The sequence below is a fragment of the Eschscholzia californica genome, unplaced genomic scaffold, assembly GCF_041429995.1.
Source record: "Eschscholzia californica isolate CP2 unplaced genomic scaffold, dmEscCali1.0.p SCAF_6, whole genome shotgun sequence".
Classification (NCBI taxonomy): Eukaryota; Viridiplantae; Streptophyta; class Magnoliopsida; order Ranunculales; family Papaveraceae; genus Eschscholzia; species Eschscholzia californica.
The window spans coordinates 14,288,909-14,309,341 of NW_028238483.1; the positions used below are offsets into that span (position 1 = coordinate 14,288,909).

The following is a 20,433-nucleotide window of genomic DNA, read 5'->3' on the forward strand; positions in this document are numbered from 1 at the left end:
TCTTGGTTCCTTTCCAAAGGAGTTATTCACCAAAGAAGTTGTACCCATACACCTCAACAAAATGGGGTGGTGGAAAGAAAACATCGCCACATTCTTGAAGTGGCTCGTTCGATCCGTTTACAGGCTCATCTTCCTCTCTCTTTTTGGGGAGAGTGTGTCTTAACTGCAGTCTATTTAATCAATAAACTGCCTACTCCAATCCTTCGTGGTCTTTCCCCACATGAAGTCTTAATGGGTTCTCCACCCGATCTTTCACACTTACGTGTGTTTGGGTGTCTCTGTTATGCCCGTATCCCGTTAGTCAAAACAAAAATGGATCCCCGTGCTTCCGCCGGTATATTTCTTGGTTACCCTAATGGTCAAAAGGGATACCGTATATATGACCTTCATTCTCGTCGAATTTATACATCTCGGGATGTCATATTTCATAAAACAAGATTTCCGATGTCTCGGCCATTAACCTCCCTCTCACCGTCAACCGATTCACTTCGTCACTTCATCTCCATTCCGGACGATGGTTCGTTCACATTTCCGGCTATCCCGCCTTCGGTCCCATCGGTGATTACCGATTCCAATTCCCCGATCGGCCAACCGACAGAGGTGACTCCATCACCTCCTTTGTCAAATCCTATGATGGTGCCTATAGCACCACCCGATTCACCTCCCTCGGCTCAAACCGAGACTTCATCGGCTACACCGGAAGTCTCGGTTCAACCCGAGACTTCATCGGCTACACCGGAAGCACATCTGGAGGTCGCCGAACCATCTCCCATCATCGTGGAACGACCTACCCGTCAACATCGTCCGCCAAGACATTTAAAGGACTATGTTTGTTCCGCTCCATCCGTCAACATCAAGTATCCAATCGAGAACTATTTTTCTATCAATTCTTTCTCAACGTCTCATCAAATTTTTCTCTCTTCCGTCTTATCCACGGTTGAACCTACTTCTTTCACTCAAGCCATGAAATCTCCTCATTGGCGAGAAGCTATGTCCAAAGAAATCTCCGCTTTGGAAGCTAACAATACATGGTCCATCGTTCCCCTACCCCCAGGAAAACGCCCAATTGGTTGCAAATGGGTATATAAAGTAAAATTCAAGTCTGATGGCTCTATCGAGCGCTTTAAAGCTCGCCTTGTCGCCAAAGGCTACACTCAAGTTGAAGGCTTAGACTATACCGATACATTTGCCCCGGTAGCTAAGCTAGCAACTGTTCGGGTCTTTCTTTCCATTGCAGCCATCAAAGGGTGGTCACTCCACCAACTTGATGTCAATAATGCCTTCCTTCAGGGTGACTTGAATGAAGAGGTCTATATGAAACTTCCTCCCGGATTCTCCACTCAGGGGGAGTCCAAAGTCTGTCATCTACAAAAATCACTCTATGGCCTTAAACAGGCATCTAGACAATGGTTTTCCAAATTTTCCTCAGTCCTCTTAGATAAAGGCTTTTCTCAATCCAAAAGTGATTACTCCCTATTCACATATTCTTCGAAATCCACGCAAATATTCATTCTCGTCTACGTCGACGACATCATCATTACAGGAAATAACGAAGTTGCCATTTCCAAACTCAAGTCCTTCCTTGACCATACATTCTCCCTCAAAGATTTGGGACGATTACAATACTTCCTCGGTATCGAAGTTTCCCGTTCTTCCAAAGGCATATTTCTTGGTCAACGCAAATATGCCCTTGACATTATCAAAGATTCCGGACTCACGCTTCTCGTCCCTCGGACTTTCCTATGGAACAAAAATTGCGTCTAAGTCCCACTGATGGAGTTCCTTTAAAGGATCCTTCAGTCTACCGTCGACTAATCGGTCGACTCATCTATCTCACCGTTACACGGCCCGATATCTCCTATGCGGTAAATAATTTGAGTCAATTTATGCAGACTCCAAGTCAAGTCCACTTAGATGCTGCTCATCGTGTGGTCCGTTATCTCAAAGGTTCTCTTAATAATGGAATTTTTTTATCCGCTGACAGCTCTCTTCACATCACAGGCTACTGTGATTCTGATTGGGCTGGTTGCCCAACTACTCGCCGCTCTACCACCGGCTACTTTACCATGCTTGGTTCAAGTCCATTATCATGGAAATCCAAGAAGCAACATACGGTTGCTAAATCTTCTGCTGAAGCAGAATATCGCGCTCTCGCCTTTCTCACTTGTGAGCTCCAATGGCTAAAATATCTCTTACTCGATTTTGGCATCGACCATTCTAGCCCGATGACAGTTTACTGTGACAATCGGGCGGCCCTCCACATTGCAGACAATCCGGTCTTCCATGAACGCACCAAGCACATCGAAATCGACTGCCACATTGTTCGCGAGAAGATCAAAGATAATATAATTGCCACACGCTTCACATCTTCAGACAATCAGCTTGCCGACATATTCACAAAACCTTTAGGAGCTGACTCATTCAAGACTATTATTGGCAAGTTGGGCATTACTTCGATTACTGCTCCAACTTGAGGGGGAGTATTAGGGGATACCGCCCCAAGTCCACTCGGCCAACCGAGTGGGCTATCTTGTGTACATAATGGAAACTTCCATAATATATATTCCTAGTATCTTTAGTCATAGAAACAATATATTTAGAATAGGAAACCCTATATTCATTGTAACCCTATATATACTACTTGTGTAAACTTCATTATTCATCAATACAAAGAGAATACAATTGTTAACTGTAACTAACCAACTCTTTGTACTTGATCTCTTCCATCTCTATCTCTCCTCCACGATTTCTCTATCTCTCTCACTCTCGGCTTCCAACCGAGTCAAGCTCTCTCCCTCACTCGATCTCTCTATCTCTCGGCCTCAACCGAGTCGAGCTCTCTCTCTCACTCGATCTCTCTATCTCTCGGCCTCAACCGAGATCATCATTGTCAGAGGTTGATACCTCTTCACACATTCATTTGATTATCCTGCAATTGGGTCATTAAGTAAGGTCATCGAATCATTTACCAACTTACATCTACTATATATAAAAAAATGTGCATATAAGAAAACCTAAATGCAATTGTATGTGGGCTTGTTGATGATAAAGAAATTTGTTGAGCTAACTTCACATCATCTGCTTGTTCTTGCTCCTCAAAGTGATTGTTTGCATGCCTGCATTTATTATATCTCCATGGTTCAGATACCATCACAGAAAACAGTTGAATTATTTATCGATATACCAACAGGAAATCAAAAGAAGAAGATAGAGATGTGTACCTTTCCAGCTCTGCTTAAAGTACCATCTATGAAAAATAATTAACTTTTTTTTCATACGAAAAAAATTAACTTTTTCATATATGTTAAGGGGTAATTTCTAGAAAGGTCAAAATAATATTGAAAATGAGTAGAAAAACATCAAACATTTGAAAATTATTATTCAGGTCAAAAAGTGTGCAAATACTAAAATACCCCTTTTTGTCATTTTGTGTAACTAAATTCTTTTATTTTTTTTGAAACTTAAATCGAAATAACTTTTGTTTCAGATGTCGGATTTCTATAAAAATTATATATTTAGAAATGATTTTTCATTAGCTTTCTAACAAGATCCACTTTCAACATTTTTTTTCAAAAAAAAACCCAGAAAAAAAACGCCCTTTACGTTTTTCTACAAACGTGTTTGCAACAATCTGTTATGCAAACGTGTTTGCAACAATCTGTTATACAAACGTGTTTGCAACAATCTGTTATGCAAACTGTTATGCAAACGTGTTTGCAATAATCTGTTATGCAAACGTGTTTGCAACAATCTGTTCTGCAAACGTGTTTGCAACAATCTAATCTGCAAACATGTGTTTGCATAATGTAAACTGCAAACTGTGTTTGCAATCTATATTTCACTCACTTTTTTCAGATTGAACTTCTGGTGGCCACCAACATTTATCTTGTTTTTCTAACTAGCGAGTGACTCTGTTATTTGGCCTATCAAGTGAATTTAATGATTTTCTGTAAATGAGTTTTTCTAACTTCGCGTAAAAAAACTAATGCCTCGCCCAATTTATGTTGTTTTCCTAGAAAGTCTTTTCTACGATAGTTGCTCTGGATCCTAAATCAGGACTGACCATGTCCTATAAACGAAGGATTTGGAGTCATCATAAATTCAAGGGCATTTTGTGATGTATCACTTCCTAACGCATGCGACACAAGTAAACCTCATGTAGCATGTCTGACCAAATTGTATGTACCCTACGAGCACAACTATACACCCTCAAAGAAACACACAAAGATCTGGCGGTATACACACAGATACCAACTATAAATTAGGAGATGTGAATTGGGGTTAATTATAATAACTTTATTTACGTCACAAGATGATACCGAACCTAATACACTTACTTTAGTACATTGGAAAAGAAAAAGGACTATGTGTGTACCATAAGAAAAAAAGTCTAAACCGAACATCCCTCTATCGCTACAACTATGACTTATGATTAAGAACTCCACAGCAGTCCTAAAATTAATCTACACCAAAAGGTTGTCCAGTCATGGCATACTGCAGTGTAAAGACTGCTCCAACATATATTCCACCATAATATTAAAGATGAGATCTTGAGAATAGTTAATGGCTACATTTGAATGGATATTCAGTCGCTCCAGCAATCTTGATCCGATGCCAAAACTTGTTCTTTGTTCCTCTTCCCATCCTGCATAACATAAAATTGTTGAGCTTTGTCTTGGTTTATAAGCATAATGGATTCTAAGTGTTTGTGGGATTAAATATGCAAACTATCAATTGTTATATAATGAAGTACCGTTTCTATGAGTACTAGTCCAGTTTAAATCGTTTATAACTGAACTCATCTGCCATAAATAAAGCCTCGTCTAGTCTCTTCGCTCGACAAAGAGCTCCAATGACCAACAAATAGCTAAGTGGAACTGAGAAGACACTACTGAGAAGATGTCCCTTTCATTTTCAAGCATCTGATACTTTACCTAGTTCACACAAACAATTAAGATAAACCTAAGCTAGTTCCTTATTTGGGACATGTCCAACATTTATCATATCATTGAAGATTTTGATTGCTTCATCTATCTTCTGCCCCATCTTTCCGCAAAGACATATTACCAAATATTTGTATGCATTATTACTAGGTATAAACCCACTAGCTGCCATCTCTTCGAATTTCTTTAGTGCAATCTCGGTTAAACCTGCTCGAGCATGCTGAATTATCATAATAGTCCATGTTTCCGAAGTTATCAAGCTGCCACTTCTTCTCATCTCATTATAGAGATTTCTCATGTGCTTAAAACCTTTCGATGATGCAGATATTTTTATGGCCATGTTATAGGTTTCTGTTGTATGGCTGTAACAAGATTCCTGACCTACCCATGAAAAGAAACTCAACGTTGCATTGCCGTATCGTTGGCAATCACGAAAAACATCGAGAAACAAGTCAGGGTGTAATCTCAAACTCTGCATTTTTCTAATGCTTCTTCCATTGACCTCCATTCTATGGAAGATGACAAAATCAAAATCTTACATATGACTTGAAAATCTCGATCACTATAATCTTTTCTCAGGGGTTCCAAACATACATCAGCCCTCTTTGGGTTTATGTGTTTAATTTGTAGATGGTGATTGAGTTCTGCCGGTTCACTTAGATCGAGAACAGTTTGGGTCTCTATACTGAGAGAACAATGATATGTCTTGAGATCCCAGTCATGAGAGTTGTCCATTAGAGACTGTTCCTTTCAGGCATTTTGTCGAACACCTCATGAGCTATGTTGGTATCACCATACTTCCCATACACATTTACAATAATAACATCAACTCCAAAACCCATCTTCACCACAACTACATGGATTTGGCATATACTTTGAATAGTAATTTATACTTTGGATAATAGTAACTCATAATTTGAAATGTGCCTAGGTTCTCTAAAACTCTTTGCCATCCGGAAGAAATTGATGAAGAAATCTGTTGGTAACGGTGGTGGAGCTCGATTTCCAGCAATAACGGGAGTGATGATGATGGGAGGAAGGTAATGATTTAGTGAAGAGGAAGAAAATAAAGAATAAGTAGATGAGAGGAAGATAGCCTACTGAGTTTAGAGAGAGAGCACGAGAGATTCGGTTGCTTTTAGATTTCCAAAAAAGAACGAAGGGTAATTTTGGAAAATGTTAAATACAAAATGACGTGATTAGTAATTTTTTATATTATTTTAAACCTTATATGTCATTGCTCATACTATTTTGGTAAGTTCTAGTTAATTGAAAGAGTTACTTGCTTTTTTGATTATTATGATAATATTTTGAACCCAAACAGTCATTTAGATGATATAAGTATTTAACTATCAAACTTAAGTCTTTTTATATCCCAAATGCAATAACACCTAATATTTTTTTTTTTCTTTCAAACTTAAATAATAACTAATAATCAAGGATTTTTGAGTGAAAGGTCCAATTTTTGGGGGGTAAAACCCAAATAAATCCAACCTTGCCAAAAAATGAGTTTCCAGTCCAAATGTCAGGACAACTCATTGTTTCCTGATTTTTTTTTGTTATCCCCCGCTTGCCCTTGGATGGGACATGCTGACGTTTCCTGACAAAAAAAAACTGGATGGGAAATAAAATAATTCCCGTAAAAAAAAAATTGAAAATTCAAACGAAATTTCAAATTCCCGCCCAGCAAACCATCTCTTCCTGGTAAATAAAATAATTTCTCGTACACAAGAATATTCAAATTTTCAAATTTTTTTGAAAATTTGAAATTTTCAAACGAAATTTCAAATTCCCGCCCAGCAAACCATCTCTTCCCGGTAAATAAAATAATTTCTCGTACACAAGAAAATTTTCAAACGAAATTTCAAATTCCCGGTACAAAAGTGTCTAGTACAGAAGAAAATTTCTGGTAAATAAAATAATTTCCCGGTCACAAGAAAATTCTCGGTACAAAAGTGTTTAGTACAAAAGAAAATTTTCAGTAAATAAAATAATTTCTCGGTGCGTCAGACAATTTTTCAAAAAAATTTCGTTTCCCGAGAATTTTTCGGTGGCAATTCCGTAAATTTCTGAACAGTACAGATTCTGATGGACGGGTTGTCAGATTCTTTTTCAAAAAAAAAATCGTTTCCCGAGAAAATTTCGATGGCAATTTTGTAATTTCCGATGGCATGAACCGTAAATACTTTGTTTTCCAAGGGCCATTTCGTCATTTTTTTTCCCAACCTGACTCTTTGAACCTGCATTTCGATTTTTGGCTACCTAGGATGGGAAACCTATTTCTTCCCTCATTTTAGATGGTTAACTCAATCCCCCAATAGTCAAACATAGTTTCTATTTATCGTTCCTACTATTATTGAAGGATACAGAATAAAGATTGAATAAGAAAAATCAAACATTGACCATTGTCTTGAAGACCATGATATCAACCCTAGATAAAGACCATGAACAACAACCTTTACTTCATTTATGATCAGTGCCCTCTGTGAGTTATCCCTAAGGGTCTGCAAGAGAAAAGGTTCGACCTTTCAAATTCATTGAAGAATTATGTCGAACAGGTTACGTGCAATCTTGTACATTCGTAGAAGGGCAAAAAAGAAACCCAAGTTCATGTCTATTCAATGAATTTATGGGTGTAAAATTCATGTTTATGTTCAATTTTCTTTGAGTGTTTGGTTAAAGGTCTGAAAGTATTCGACGAAATGCCCAAGAGAAGAATTTGTGTTTCTCCATTGTTGTAGTTACTAACTTAACAAAGTTGGGTAGGATCAATATTTCTCTGTCTAAATGTTGCTAAAATCTTCAGTTCTTAGGAACTGGAAACACAGGAGATGGAGAAACTCAAAATTCTATTTTATCAGAACTCTTCCATTTCAAAATCACAAATAGTTTTTATGAACATTTCTGATGCTGGCGCATAACATGTGGTCCCACGCCCACGCGTGTCCACATCTTATTCGGCCATAATAGTAGTCCTAGTTAGTATAGGATTAGCAAGTTACTTTAATTTGATATTTCTTTATTTTGAAGTTTCTATGTTTTGAGTATTTTATTATTTTAGGAATCCTAGTTTGAGTTTATCTAGGAAAGTTTGTTATCCTATAAAAGGAGGTCTAGTCTATTTTATTATTCATATTGAAGAGAAAAACCATTGAAGTTAATCAAGTTTTAGTTTATTTATCGTTTTCTTTACAGTTCTTCGTTTATTTTATTGTTCTTATTTTAATTCCGCTGCGTCTACATCAAGTGGTATTCAGAGCCATCAAAATTCTGGATTTTTTTTTACAAAAAAAAAAATATCTATGGATACATCTCCTCTTGAATGTTGGAAATTTTTTCCACGTTTATCTTGGGATCCTATTCGAGATACAACTCAATTTTATATTGATCGAGAAGATGAAAGAAAAATTCATCAAATTTCTAAAATTCCACTCTTCGAAGGTCAATTTCATATAAATTTCTGGATTCAACACATGGAAGATTGGTTCAGAAATCAAGACGTTCCCGACGAAAATAAGGTTTTTTTGGTGGAGCAACATATGTCCGGAAGAATCTATGAACAATATAATGCCCTGCAATGGAGACTTATTGATCAAGGAAAATCGATCATTGACGATTGGGATACATTGAAAAGTATTTTTAGGTGTGGTTTTCTTCCTCTCGATGAATGTTTGTCATGTGTAGAAACAAAAATTAAATTGGGAAGACAGTTCTCCGAAGTTACTTCTATCACTAAGATCGATGATATTGAAGGAGAAGTTCAGGGAAAAAGGAACAAAATTCAGTCAATGACGGAGGAGGAAGAAGGAAGTAATTTTTCTTCATCAAATTTAAATCCTAGTCGAGATATGAAACATCAATGTCTGACCAAATTTTATGATTCATATGACATTCAGGGAGACGACATCCTTGTTTCGAATCATAAAATTTTACCGCATCAATTATGTCTCACATCACCTCCGTACTCTTATACACCACCACCGTACTCACCACCATATTCACCATCACCTCCATCTTCTTATTATACACCACCACTGTACTATTATTATTCACAACCTCTTATTTCCATTAACCATGAAGAAGTAATAAAAGAAGAAAAAGAAGAGTTTAAACAAGTTGACGAAGTTGATTACAAAGAAGTTGTAGTTAAAGAAGAAGAAGAACAAGAAGTTGAAAAAGATGATTCCAACTATAATGAAGTACTAACAGAGGATGATTCCATTGATATTAAACATGAAGATCACAACGAAGTTGAAACTGAAGAAGATGAAGATGAATATTCCCCAACAATAGAAGAAGATAATTTTGATTTTATTTGGGATCCAGGATCTTTGACAGTTTCGACTCCCCATGATCAAACAAACCTTCATTCATTATCATGGGAGAGACCTATTTCGTATTCAAATTATAGTAGTACCCCATTGTCTTCCAATAAACGATCACAACTTGATAATGCTACCACTTTTACGAGGTTTAAAGGCAAAATTTCACAAGATAACAGGTATTGGGGAGCTCAACTATATGCAGATAATCAACTAATTTGGCTTGAGACGTTAGCAGATAATGAAGAATTTCGCTATGATCCTTCATCGAGTGATCATAACACAAAGATTGGAGATCATCCCACTTGCGATGTTGACTTTGAATTAGCTTTTGTATTTCATATTTACCGTACTGAAATCTTCTCCGGTAGACAGTTTAAATTCAATCAAATTCATAATGAAAGAAATCTATCAACATCATCGTCGTCTGAATATTATTGGATGAAGACGAAACGTTTCCTGCTCAAAGATCTGATTACTAACACTGATAACAATGATAGTTATGTTTTGTTATCTTCTCCATCAACAATTTCTTCATCACAGTATATTACTAAGAAGTCAATTGTAAATTCAGTGAAGAGGAGGAAAAAATCAACTGAAACTATTACAAAGATGCCTACATACAAATTAATTGGCAGAGAATCATCATCATCTTCAATGGCTTCATCACATGAAAGTCTTTACTTGAGAAACAGGGAATTAATGAAAGGAGGTGGATGGAGCTTCACCTTACCACACGGGAGGTCAAACATGGGAATATTAATTGGCGTCTCTAACGTGTTCGAGAAAATGCTCCTTAGAAAAATCAATGGGATACTTGCTACATTAACAGAAAAGAGTAATGTGAAGAAAAAGAAAAGTATCTCACCACCAGTTCACTTTTTAGCTTCCGGTGAACACGAAATCGTGATATATTGGAAGATGATTTTGGAGGTCCGATTTTTCAAAGAGGATATTTTGGTATGTGCAATCTTCTTCATCCCACTAAAAGATGACGGCCGATGTCACAATTTGTTGGATGTTTCTTCACTACTGTGGATTTTACGAATCTCGTCGTGTCAAGGAGTCCGGATTATATTGGGTTCGTTAGTCCATCATTGTCTTCTACGGATTTTCAGCAAATTTCGTGAAAAGTGGGAATTAAGGATAGGTATGGCGAAGTTCATCATATGCGGGTGCATCAAAAGGTTTTCTTCATTGAAAAGGTTCGGGACGAACCTTCTGGGGAACAGGGTGCTGATGCAGGCGCATAACATGTGGTCCCACGTCAACGCGTGCCCACATCCTATTCGGCCATAATAGTAGTCCTAGTTAGTATATGATTAGGAAGTTACTTTAATTTGATATTTCTTTATTTTGAAGTTTCTATGTTTTGAGTATTTTATTATTTTAGGAATCCTAGTTTGAGTTTATCTAGGAAAGTTTGTTATCCTATAAAAGGAGGTATAGTCTATTTTATTATTCATATTGAAGAGAAAAACCATTGAAGTTAATCAAGTTTTAGTTTATTTATCGTTTTCTTTACAGTTCTTCGTTTATTTTATTGTTCTTATTTTAATTCCGCTGCGTCTACATCAATTTCAATAACAAACAACATTCAAGACGGCAATTTAGAAGTTGCCTGTAAGTTATTTGATGGAATGCCTATAAGAAATGTAGTCACTTTCAAGTTTCAACACCATGACATCTGGTTATTCTAAGTGGGAAAGAATGAATGAATCACTTGATATAGTTAGTGAAATGCATCGAAGTAATGTGAAGCTTAACGAGATTACATTTTCGTCTGTTCTTAGTGTTTGTTCTCGATTATTGTCATTATATGATGGAAAACAGATACATTGTGTTGTTTTAAAATCAGGGTCGTAAGATTTCGAACTTGTAGGAAGTTCTTTGATGAATTTTTATGCTAACTGTTATGAAATTGGGGAGGCAAAACGAGTGTTCGATGTTTTGCATGAGAAGAACTATTTGTTATGGAGTTTGATGCTCGTAGGTTTTGTTCATTGTAATTTAATGAAGGAAGCTATGGATATATTTGTCAAGATGCCGATCCAAAATGTTGTTTCTTGGACTGCATTGGTTTCTGGTTATTCAAGAAGTCAAGGTGAGCATGAAGAAGCACTGAAGTTATTCAAGTTGATGAGAGTGGTTGGCGAAGTCAAGCCGAATGAGTTCACATTAGATAGTGTTCTAAGGGTTTGTGGTAGATTGGGAGTTCACATTCAAGTTGATGAGAGTTGTTGGAGAAGCACTGCAGCATCCCTTCTTTCGTGTAATGTACTTTCCTATTCAAGTTCGCAGTTCTCTAGATACAATTTTCTCTACCAACTCTATTCATGGAACAGGAGGGAATTTGGGTTCCTCGTCCACTGAAGGATCCTCCCAAGTCCAAGGCAAATCATACAGGTGAATTCCTTATAAGTGAATTATTTAATGTACCTCAGATGATTCGTTGTCAGTAAAGAGTACTTTTGCAGAATATAAGTTTTCCCCTTTTTCTCGACTCAAAACGATAGCCAAAGCTTGAGTTGAGTCTATGGGACTTCAGTACTGAACCGGATGACTGTTTTCTCAGCTTGACGTTGGCATTAAAGCCTAGTGTTTCTGACTTAGGTAAACTTGTTCTGTTTTGTCTAGCTATATATGGTTGTCATTTCATTTAGGATGATATTAATTTTCTTTCTGTTTTATCACACGAGACTCAAAACCACTTGGGTATTATGTTAGGAAAAATAACCTAATTAACTTATTCAGGAATATGAAGATAAACGATGCGAAAGTAAAAGTAGAGACACCAAGATTATTTAATGTGACAAAAAAACCCCTCCAAGATAGAAGGTAAAAAACCACGGGACCTAGTCCAGAAATCTTCCGCTATAAAATAATGGGTTACACAATTCTTAACCAAACCTATGGTGGATAAGCCAATTGTTCAAGATGTGTAGAAACACTCTTGGATAACAATTCTTCCCTAAACAAATAGAGGATTAACCAACTCTTCAAGATGTGTAGAAACACTCTTCACCAAAACTATGGTGGATAAACTGAACAAAGAAACAAAGAAATAAAAATCTCTTACTCCTTAGGATTTGAACAAATCCTAGATTACTAAAGGTTGAAGAAGATAACCACAAACTAAATTGCTTCACAAGATTAATACTCTTCTTTTCTTCAAACCAATATTCTTCTCTTTCAATCTCTCTTGAAAGAAGCACTTCAGAAATCTCTCTTTCTCTGACTTCTCTTTGTTCTGGAAGTTGTTGTGTATAATCTCTTCCCTTTCATTCCCTTTTTATAATGATAAATAGGAAGGTTTACCAATAAAAATAGGATTTCCTTTTTAGGCTTGAAAAAAGTAGAAACTTCTATTTTTTCCCCAAACAAGGAACAAGGGAAATCCTATTCCAACTAGGAGTCCTTTTATTATAAGGAGGGACCCCAACATATTATACATCAGAGATCATACTAACAAATAAATACTGAGTAAATAAATCTAGTAAGTAATAATGTATGCGGAAGCAAGTTTCCTAAAAATCATCAAGTTGTGGTCCTCTTCAATGTGCAAGCTTCATGAAACTCCTCTCTGGGGATTTAAATTGATCGATTATGGAATAAGCACCATTTTTATGTAAGATAATCGATTATGGAATAAGCACCATTTGTTTTTCAATATATTCATTCAAAGTTTAAAAAAAAAAAAAAATTATATTGAAGTTACTGAATGGTCACGCCTACAAGAGAATAATGTAGAGGCCATCTATGTGCACATAGGAACTGATTTTTGAAGTTCTAGTTTCACTACTCTTTGTGTTCCATTATAAAGGGTATCTTCTTGTTGTTTTTACCCTGCATTATTACTTTCGCACTCTCATATTTGAGATCCTGGGGCTGTGAAGAAGTTGGTTCTATTTTCATCTAGACACATCGGTTTCATGACTCTTTCTTCTAGATTATCTAAACATCTCTCTCTCCGGGGGTATAAATACAGTGACCCACACAACTTTGGCACTTCCACTGCTAGTCCTAGACTGATATTTTGGGACGTCTAACATTTCTAACGTGACTATATTCCTTGAACATTTCAGTATCTGATCTTGTTTTGCTTTATCTGCAGAAATGGATCATCACATACCCCAAAATGAAAGAGAGGTGAGTTTATTATGCACTGTCCAAGCTATACTTCTATATCTACTTAAATTATGGTTGGAGAAAAAAATTCTTGTGAGTTCTGAATAAATCTTGCTCCATACATTTTGAAATATTAAAATTCTTAATGCAGAATCTGTTATTCTTCTTCACTTTTCAACATCATTCAGACTTCAGGTAACAGCTTCCTCTATTCAGTGTTTGAACGTCTCTCCCCCCCTGTAAATTCCGAACACCCAGTTTGAAGCCAGTATGACTAAAAAGATAGGATTAGGGCTATTCATTAGATATTTACTGTTATAACTAAAAGTCGCGGAAGCTATCGAACCTATCCTAGAAATTGATCCGATTATGAAGATTAACCGATTTGTAGCGATTCCAGGCAATGCTGAAACTTGCTACATGTCACCACTTTAGTCAACATGTCCGCGGGATTCTCATCTTTGTGTACCTTCATGAGAGAAACATCACCTTCCTCTATGACATCTCGTACAAAGTGATACCTGACATCGATATGCTTAGTACGAGCATGATGGACCTGATTCTTCGCCAAGTGGATCGCACTTTGACTATCACACCATACATCCACGCACTCCTGCTTAATCCCTAGATCATCCAGAAGACCCCACAACCACAATGCTTCCTTCACACCCTCGGCCATAGCCATATACTCGGCCTCCGTAGTAGATAACGCAACTGTAGATTGTAACATCGATCGCCAACTAACTGGAGCACCATGTACCCTAAATACATAACCAGTAGTAGATCGTCTTCTATCTAGATCGCCAGCATAATCCGAGTCAACATAACCGCTTACCTGACATGTGTCTCCACCAAAGCACAAACCCGTATCAACGGTACCCTTCAAGTACCTCAAGACCCATTTCACAGCTTCCCAATGTGTCTTCCCCGGGTTTGCCATAAACCTACTAACCACACTGACCGCCTGTGAAATATCTGGACGAGTACACACCATAGCGTACATCAAACTGCCAACTGCACTAGCATACGGTACACGATCCATATGATCCTTCTCCACCGTAGTAGTGGGAGATTGTTTTCCCGAGAGCCTGAAGTGTGGTGCCAAAGGTGTTGACACCGCCTTCGCATTCTGCATCCCGAACCGAGAAACTACTCGTTCGATGTAACCTTTCTGATTCAAGTACAGTTTCTTACTTGACCGCTCTCTCTTAATCTCCATTCCCAGTATCTTCTTTGCAGCGCCCATGTCTTTCATCTCAAACTCTTGACTGAGTTGAGATTTCAACTTATCTATCTCCACCATGCTTCTAGAAGCAATAAGCATGTCATCCACATACAAAAGGAGATAAATAAAGTCACCTTCGCGAAGCTTCTTGATGTATACACAACAATCATAGTCACTTCTGCGAAAACCATGCTTTAGCATGAAAAAATCAAATCGTTTGTACCATTGGCGAGGGGATTGTTTCAATCCGTAAAGAGACTTCCTCAAACGACATACTTGATTTTCTTTACCCTCAACCTTGTATCCCTCTGGTTGAGCCATATAAATTTCTTCTTCCAAATCTCCGTGCAAGAAGGCGGTTTTAACATCGAGTTGTTCCAGCTCAAGATCCCTGTGAGCAACAATACTCAATAGCACCCGAATAGAAGTATGTTTCACGACCGGTGTGAAAATCTCATTGTAGTCGACCCCTTCTTTCTGTGCATAACCCTTGGTCACTAGTCTTGCCTTATACCTTGTACCCTTGATTTCGGAAGAATCCTCTTTCTTCTTGTACACCCATTTACAACCAATAACAGACTTACCTTCGGGCAATGGGACAACCTCCCATGTCTTGTTCTTGTGAAGAGACTCCATCTCTTCTTGCATAGCAACCAACCAACTCTCTCTTTCCGCCACGGTAGTAGCTTGTTTGAAGGTGACCGGCTCGTCGTCTTCCACCGAGAGTGCATATTCAACCAGATTTGCCTGCCCGTAATGCCTAAGAGGTTTGTCTGACCCTAACCTCTGTACCGGCTTATATAACCGTTTCGGCCTAGTGTGTACCGAAACATCCTGCTGTTGTTGTTGTAAAACTTGTGTACCTTCCCCTTGAACCTCCTCATGATCGGGTTCATCAATTTCCTCATCGTGAGTATTATCCTGATGCTCCACCTGATCATGATTCCTAGAAACCCGTTGGTCTTCGGCTTCTACTTCCACTACTTGAGCTTTAGTAGACCCAACATCACCACAACTAGGCACCGTAGCTTTCGCCATAGCTACAATAGATGACTCATCAAACACTACATCTCTGCTGATTACAAACTTCTTGTCTTCCGTACACCATAGCCGATAACCCTTGACTCCTGTAGCATATCCTAAGAAAATTGCCTTCTTTGCTCTATTGTCAAGTTTGTTACCTTTAACATGGTAATAGGCCGTACAACCGAAAACCCTAAGTCTCCCGTAATCTGCATGTTCACCTGACCACACCTCGTAAGGTATGCCGCCATCTAAAGAAGAATGTGGAGACCTGTTCACAATATAACAAGCTGTAGCAACAGATTCTGCCCACCATTCTACGCCTAATCCCGAATTGGAGCGCATACATCTTGATGCAGGGGCACCCGGCGTGGAGACTATTGCCATGACCGGACCCGGTCATGGACCAACCGGCCAGAGAGAGTAGATTTAGGAAGTCCTTATTTTAGTATGATTATTAATTAATTTAGGTTTAGGGATTATGCTATTTTAATGTTTCCAATAATTGGAAAGGTTCAGATTTGAGTCCAAGTTATTTAGGCAGTTGCAGTATTTAATTATTTAGGAAGTCTAATTCAAGTCTATCTAGGAAAGTCCAGAATCCTATAAAAGGATATCTAGTTTGTCTATTATTCTCAGATTTGAGAGAAAAACCCCATTGAAGTTTTAATAAAGTTTATTATTTAGAGTTATTTGATCTTTAAATTCATTGTTCTTAGTTAGTTATTTTATATCTTTAATTCCGCTGCGTTTCTACATCAAGTGGTATCTAGAGCCAAATTTTTTTTATAATCGTTTACAATGGTTAACATTACTATTCTTCTTGAATGTTGGAAAATTTTTCCACGTTTATGTTGGGATCCAATTCATGATGCACGTCAAATCTATGTTGACCGAAGAGATCAAAATAAAATTAATGTCGTTTCCAAAATCCCTATGTTTGATTGTCAATATCATATAGATTTTTGGATTCAACAGATAGAAGATTTTTTCGTAAATCATGATGTTAGTGATGAAGATAAGGTTTTTGTCGTAGAACAACACTTATCTGAAAGAGTCTACGACAAATTCAACGAGATGCAATGGAGACTCGTTGATCAAGGAAACCCCTTCATTGATGATTGGAATCAACTGAAAAATATTTTTCGGCATGCCTTCCTTCCTTTAGATGAATACTTATCTTACGAAGAATCTCGAATCGAATCGAGCAAATTTTCTGAAATTTCTTCGCCTACCGTGACCATTACTATTGAAGGAGGTGTTCTTGATAAAATAAATACTAGTTTTTCATTGACGGAGGAAGAAAAGTTTCATAAGACGTATCAAGAAGAAGAAAGTCAATTGACTAACACAAGCCCGAATAATTTGTTTGATCCATATATGATTCCAGGAGAAGAATTAGTTGTTTCGAATCATAAAATACTTCCGCCTCAATTCGCGTCGTTGAAAACTCGGGGACAAAGGTCAATCAATGACTTGGTTGTTTTTCTCAAGACCTTTACAGAAGAGGATGATTTTAAGTTGTTTGAGAAAATACAACAATTCCAGTCAAACCGTGACAGCACCATCATCGATATCGTGACAGCACCATCACCGAAACAGCAACAGCAACAGCAACAGCAACAGCAACAACAACAGCAACAGCAACAGCAACAGCAACAGCAACAGCAACAGCAACAGCAACAGCAACAGCAACAGCAACGACAACAGCAACAGCAACAGCAACAGCAACAGCAACAGCAACACCAACCGCAACAACAGGAACAACAGGAATATTATAACACTTTAATGGTAGATTTTGAAGCTTCTGGTGATCAAACTGGTTATGGGTTAAGAGAAAATCCAAAGAAAACTTGGAGATTATCTGATTCTAGTGATAGTAGAGAAAGAGTTTCAATTGATAGCTTTGTTGAAGATGAAGAAGAAGAAGATTCATGGACTGGTCATGAGAATCAGAAATTGGTAATGGATAATCAGTCTGATAATGAAGTTGAAGCACCAAAGAGAAGAAAAAGAACAAGAAGATCAAGGTATAAATCTACTACTTCAACTACTACTACTACTACTAATTCTTCATCTTTCTCATTAGTTAATCCATCTATTCATCATGATCATAATAGTAATTCTGAAATTGAGCAAGAACAAGAAGAAGTAGCTATTAGTTTAATGATGTTATCTAGAGATATTGGGCATTGGGGTGGATTAGATTCAGTTTCTGATAATAATTCTATAGTTGTTGAAGTTACTGGTTTAGCTAAGAACACTGATGAACTAAAAGACTTTAATGGTGAAAAGAGTATTAAGAAACCAAGAGCTAAGAAACTGAAATCTGTTGTTTTGGGTATGGAAAATGTTGGATTGATGAAGAAGAAGAAAAGATCTGATTTGGGTAGTTCAAATTTTGAGTTAAAAAAGGTTGAATCAGAAGTTTCTGTTCATGGGTTGGTTTTAGAAGATGGGTTTGATTCTGATAATGGAGACAAAATAGAGCTACCTGAAACTCAATTGCTGAAGGGTTTGATGAAAAAAGTTGAAGTTTCTATGGAGTATAATCCAAGCAATGCTTATGGGTTTGATTCTGGTAAAGATTCTTCGAAGAAACCGAAATTCGAGTGTACTACTTGTAAGAAAATCTTTCATTCTTATCAAGCTCTTGGGGGTCATAAAGCTAGCCACAAGAAGTTCAAAACTTGTTTTTCTTCGAAAAATGAGAGTAGTACTGAAGTTAGTGTTGAAACTGAAGTTTCTCCTGATCTTACTAGTGAAAGTAAGTCTATCCTGTTTAGTAGTAACCCTAGTCCGATTCAGAAAGAACGGAAACTTAGCTGCATTTCGAAGAAGATTAAGCACGAATGCCCAATTTGTTTTAAAGTTTTCTCGTCCGGACAAGGTTTGGGTGGTCATAAGAGGACTCATGTTCACGAAAGTCCCGAAGTAAGAGGTGATAAGAATGACTCTGTAATCAAGCAACAAAAATTAGCTAACCAAGCATTCTATGCCGAAAGCTTAAAGGGAATGGCTCCTGCCATGATCACGTCTGTTGAGTCCATGTTACAGAGATGGAGGCATGAAGAAGACAAGGAGACCGAAGTACTCGATGAATATAGGGTTTTCATGTCAGAATTAATATCAAGAACTGCCTTTGGGAGTAGTTACGTTGAAGGAAAGAAAAATTTTGAGATGTTGATGAAGTTGACCTCAATTTTATCTTCCCATTCATTCAAGGTTGATTTTTCCGTAAAATATTATGTGGTGTTTGTGGTCTTCTTCATCAAGTTAAAAGATGACGGGAGATGTTGCAATTTGTTGGAAGTTTCTTTCCTACATTTATTTTTGCAAGATTCTTTGCACTATGAGATTGTAGCTAGTGATTTGGTCCACCTTGGTGTCCGACGAATTAAAGGCAATTATCGTTCGAAGTGGGAGTTACGAATCGCCTTGGTAGCATTCTTCTTCTATAAGTACTTCATATTGTTCTCTTCAAAAATCGGTTCGGGACGAACCTCGTGGGAGAAGGGGATGCTGATGCAGGGGCACCCGGCGTGGAGACTATTGCCATGACCGGACCCGGTCATGGACCAACCGGCCAGAGAGAGTAGATTTAGGAAGTCCTTATTTTAGTATGATTATTAATTAATTTAGGTTTAGGAATTATGCTATTTTAATGTTTCCAATAATTGGAAAGGTTCAGATTTGAGTCCAAGTTATTTAGGCAGTTGCAGTATTTAATTATTTAGGAAGTCTAATTCAAGTCTATCTAGGAAAGTCCAGAATCCTATAAAAGGATATCTAGTTTGTCTATTATTCTCAGATTTGAGAGAAAAACCCCATTGAAGTTTTAATAAAGTTTATTATTTAGAGTTATTTGATCTTTAAATTCATTGTTCTTAGTTAGTTATTTTATATCTTTAATTCCGCTGCGTTTCTACATCACATCTAGCCTTCTCAAGTAGTGTACGGTTCAATCTCTCTGCGACTCCATTCTGTTGAGGTGTGTTTACTACTGTCCAATGCCTTCTCAAGTAGTGTACGGTTCAATCTCTCTGCGACTCCATTCTGTTGAGGTGTGTTTACTACTGTCCAATGCCTTACAATGCCTTCCTGATTACAAAACTCCTTGAATGCCCCATCCGTGTACTCGGTCCCATTATCCGATCTTAACGTCTTCAGCTTTCGACCAGTTTTGTTCTCAACCATTGCTTTCCACACCAGGAACATGTTGAATACCTCATTCTTATGCTTCAGAAAATAAAGCCAGACAAATCTCGAATGATCATCAACGAACGTAACAAAATACCTGGAACCACCCTTGGAAGGTAACTTTGCCGGTCCCCAGACATCGGTGTGTACGTAGTCTAACACCTCTTTGCTCCTGTGCTTGCTTGTAGAGAACGTCACCCTGTGTGCCTTCCCGAACACACAATGCTCACAAAACTCCATGCAAGGCTTCTTCATGTCCTTCAACAAGCCTTTCCCGCACATCAGAGATAGACCCTTTTCTGACATATGCCCAAGGCGCATATGCCAAAGCCTCGTACTAGCCGTTGGATCCCTTCCACTGATTCCTACTGCTACATCTCCCGTAATTGTTGTCCCCAAAAGTTTGTATAAATTACCGTAACGAGTACCTCTCATTACCACCAAAGAACCCTTAACGACTTTTATGGAGCCATTCTCTATAATTATCTTACAGCCGTTCCGCTCCAACACACCAAGGGAAATTAGATTTTTCCGCAAATCGGGTATGTGTCTTACGTCCGTCAATGTTCTCACCACTCCATCGTGCATCTTG

The 20,433-nt window shown here is 37.7% G+C and overlaps 1 protein-coding gene and 1 long non-coding RNA gene across 2 annotated transcripts; both read left to right on the forward strand.

The window, feature by feature from the left end:
• Positions 1-11,774: 11,774 nt before the first annotated feature.
• LOC147531889 (uncharacterized) lies at positions 11,775-13,588 on the forward strand. Its single transcript, XR_015227181.1, has 3 exons — positions 11,775-11,878; positions 13,380-13,414; positions 13,545-13,588. It is a non-coding gene; the product is annotated as an uncharacterized LOC147531889 (long non-coding RNA).
• Positions 13,589-17,426: 3,838 nt separating this feature from the next.
• Positions 17,427-19,086, forward strand: LOC147531890 (uncharacterized). Its single transcript, XM_086649860.1, has 2 exons — positions 17,427-18,902; positions 19,006-19,086. The coding sequence occupies exons 1-2, from the start codon at positions 17,430-17,432 to the stop codon at positions 19,084-19,086; spliced, it is 1,554 nt and encodes a 517-aa protein (XP_086505986.1). The 5' UTR covers positions 17,427-17,429.
• Positions 19,087-20,433: the final 1,347 nt, after the last annotated feature.

Excerpts from the sequence above, each read along its gene's own strand:
- LOC147531890 (XM_086649860.1), top strand. The coding sequence starts at position 17,430 with ATGGTAGATTTTGAAGCTTCTGGTGATCAAACTGGTTATGGGTTAAGA. Across the intron at positions 18,903-19,005 it reads AATATTATGTGGTGTTTGTG|CTAGTGATTTGGTCCACCTT; the intron begins GTCTTCTTCATC and ends ATGAGATTGTAG.